The sequence below is a fragment of the Halyomorpha halys genome, unplaced genomic scaffold, assembly GCF_000696795.3.
Source record: "Halyomorpha halys isolate HHAL.00 unplaced genomic scaffold, Hhal_1.1 Scaffold776.1, whole genome shotgun sequence".
Classification (NCBI taxonomy): Eukaryota; Metazoa; Arthropoda; class Insecta; order Hemiptera; family Pentatomidae; genus Halyomorpha; species Halyomorpha halys.
The window spans coordinates 96,858-99,971 of NW_027114429.1; the positions used below are offsets into that span (position 1 = coordinate 96,858).

At 33.9% G+C, this 3,114-nt stretch overlaps 1 protein-coding gene across 1 annotated transcript in view; it reads right to left on the minus strand.

Moving 5' to 3' along the window:
* LOC106686081 (uncharacterized) overlaps nt 1-3,114 on the minus strand; it is a 12,825-nt gene that overhangs the window by 6,261 nt on the left and 3,450 nt on the right. Inside the window, exon 4 of the mRNA XM_014429200.3 lies at nt 1,688-1,997. Coding sequence (XP_014284686.1) covers nt 1,688-1,997 — 310 coding nt within the window. The remainder of the gene's footprint in view (nt 1-1,687; nt 1,998-3,114) is intronic.

The window sequence follows — 3,114 nt, forward strand, 5'->3', positions numbered from 1 at the left end:
CAATTTCGAGGAAATTTGAATTATTAACTTAAACTAGATAGTAAAATAATGACTTTTCAAGGAATTTATAGGATTTCCCACAAGTCTTCAGCAATGTTTAAGGAGATTACAGTAAACGAAAAAATTTATATTTTGTTTCATGTTTTTGTTGAATAGGAAACACTAACTAAAAAGTTATGAAGAAGATGGTCAGGGATGCGGTCACAAATGTTACAAATTAAGTCACAAAAAAGGCTTAAAGACCTGTATACATACAAATACTTTACAACTGTGGCAGCCACAGAGATGGTTTAAAAAGTATGATTCTTGTCATGAGGATAACATCTACTGCCATGACAGTACTGTTGCACAAGGTCTGATATGATAGTTGACAGTACATTTAGCGACAGTGAGGCTACTGTCCCATTTACAGACACAGCAACAACTTTTGCAACCACTGTAATGGAAGAAATTGCAAAATAGTTTCTATCATGACAGCATTTACTACTAAGTTACTATTAAGTTATACTAATTTACTATTAAGTTGACAGTAAATGTAGCAACAGTGACATTAAAGCCCATTTACCTAGTAAAGTAAACAATTTAACATCCAATTGAGTCTCATACAAAACTGTTATTTTCAACATCTGACACATTTGTCACATATACATAAATAAATTTTTCTAGCCTTTTCATAAAAAGATGAATTTATATATACAATTTGGAAATGCTACAAAAATACATTAAAAACGAAATTTAGATTGAAGATCTTGTAACTTTTCAGAGCATTTTTTGCTACTACGAGGAAAAGAGGAAGGACTACGGCTGATCAGTGGGTACCATGCTATGTTAGTATACACGGCAATGAACAAGCTGACAAGTTAGCTAAGCTCAGTCGTGCAGAGAATCAGCTTCTTCAACCACTTTCTACAAGCTTGTACAACCACATACATTATTATAAGGACAAGTGTCAGACAAAAAGTTCAAGAAGAAGGTAAGACGTGAGAGAGCTTATTGAATAAGGATGAACGAATCCCCAGCAATCTTAGTAGAGCTGAGGGGGCGGTGTGATGATCTCCAAAAACACCTCAATCGGATAGGCATTGCAGACTCACCGACATGACCCTATACAATACGGGTGACATGAATGGAGACCACATTTTAATTTATGTAGGCCTAAAGAATATACAACTCAAGGAAAAAGTCAATTTATATTGGGCTGTGAGAGGGAAAATGTAGTTTTCCTACTATTTCTTGTGGCATAGGAAAAAAGAAAATGGCTTGATAGCCTATTTCTTGTGGCATAGGAAAAAAAGAAAATGGCTTGATAGCCTATTTCTATATAAAAAAAACCTTTAAGACCGGAGATTCCTATTATAGTTGGGAGACTTAGGGTTAGCTATGGAATCTATCAATATCTTCACAATAATACTTGTCTTTGAGGACGGGAGGGTGAGGTTCCAGAATGTTGTTGGTTCAATTCTGGGTATGTCAATGCTTATTTGTGTTAGCCCCGTGAAATGAATATTAACATTCCCACCCTGTGACAGCATAAGTCCTCAAAGGAGGACTCGCATTAATGAAATAACATATAAATAGAAAAAAAAAAAAAAAGAAAAAACAATTAAACAATCTTCTTCTATTACATGGATAATTATAACTATTTACCATCCAAACCAATAATGGAGAATAAAATAATCCAACTTACCGATAGGCAGAATGCAATCATGTGTGAGGGCACATTGTACCCAAGGCAACATGATATGAGCGTGGACGGATCCAGTATTAAACACAAGAAGACGAGCGACTTCTACCATCGGTAGGAAATAAAATGAGTCCCGCTTTGCTGCGAAGTACTTGAACATACGAGGGTGAGTCAGCGCTGTCACGGGCTGCTTGGTCCTCCATGTTACGAGTGACGAAGCCCTTGTTTTGGCGAGGAGCGGTTCCAGACGGGATGTCACAACTCTTTGGTCGCTATCCAAGTACAGGACAGCTCCGGCTCTGCTCAAGGCATCCTAAATGACAACATTTATTTAAATTATATAACCAGAAACAGAATGTATATATAATAAAAACAAATTGAAAAGATTAAAATCAAATTTCATTCAGTAAAGGAGATTTAAACTAACTTTATAACTATACAATTAACAACTATCCCCTTTTCTATGAAATAAAAATCGACCCTCCTAGGCTGAATCGAACCAGTTCCACTGCAGTTACGAGATTGCTAAGGCAATGCCTTAACTCCCTCAGCTAGATGGTATAACTATACCAGTATAGTGTATTATAGAATGGAATATGTAACTAAGTACATAAAAATAATTTTTTTATTCAATTAATTTCTTTAAAATTTCTTCATACATATTCAATCCTCCTATTTTAACTTTTGCTAGCAATCCATTTAGATAGAATTCATGTTATCTGTTCTCTTACTTTGTTAAATTATTTTAGATGTTTGAATCTTTTTTAGCCCTGATGAAGCTGTGCAAAGTGGGACAAAATGTTGAATCATAATAGTTTATTTAGTGATTGATATATTTTACTAACTATAAAATATATTGGGGATAATTTTCTCGAATTTGACCATTTCATAAACATTTTTGGAAAACTGACCTCTCTAAATAGTGTTAATTGAATTTGAATAATTTTTTACCACAATTTGAAATAGGTTCTCAAATTTCTAATTTCCCAACTTTACAAATTACTTACATCCCCTACCCATAATGCTTCTATCCTAATCAGAGCCCTAAAAATAATACTTGATGTGAGATGATAAGTAGATGACTGCCAGTATAGCTGGACTACTGATGATGAAGAAATCAGTCAAAGTGATATAAACTCAAGTTACAATTACTAATATTTGATAATAATAAAATTATGATAATAATAGAAGTTTTATGATGAATTTTTTTTATCATACAATTTTTAAACTAAAGATAAAAATGAGGCATATATAGTTGACCGTAGATTAATGATTGGAGATGTTTTTCGGGGGGTGCGGTCAACAAAGAACAACATAAATAAAACAAAACCATATTTATTTATTTTATGCCAACGTTTCAACCTGCGTTTCAGGTCTTCATCAGGGGTTATGGCGTAGAAGGTAGGCCTGCAACTCATGCAGTTATATAC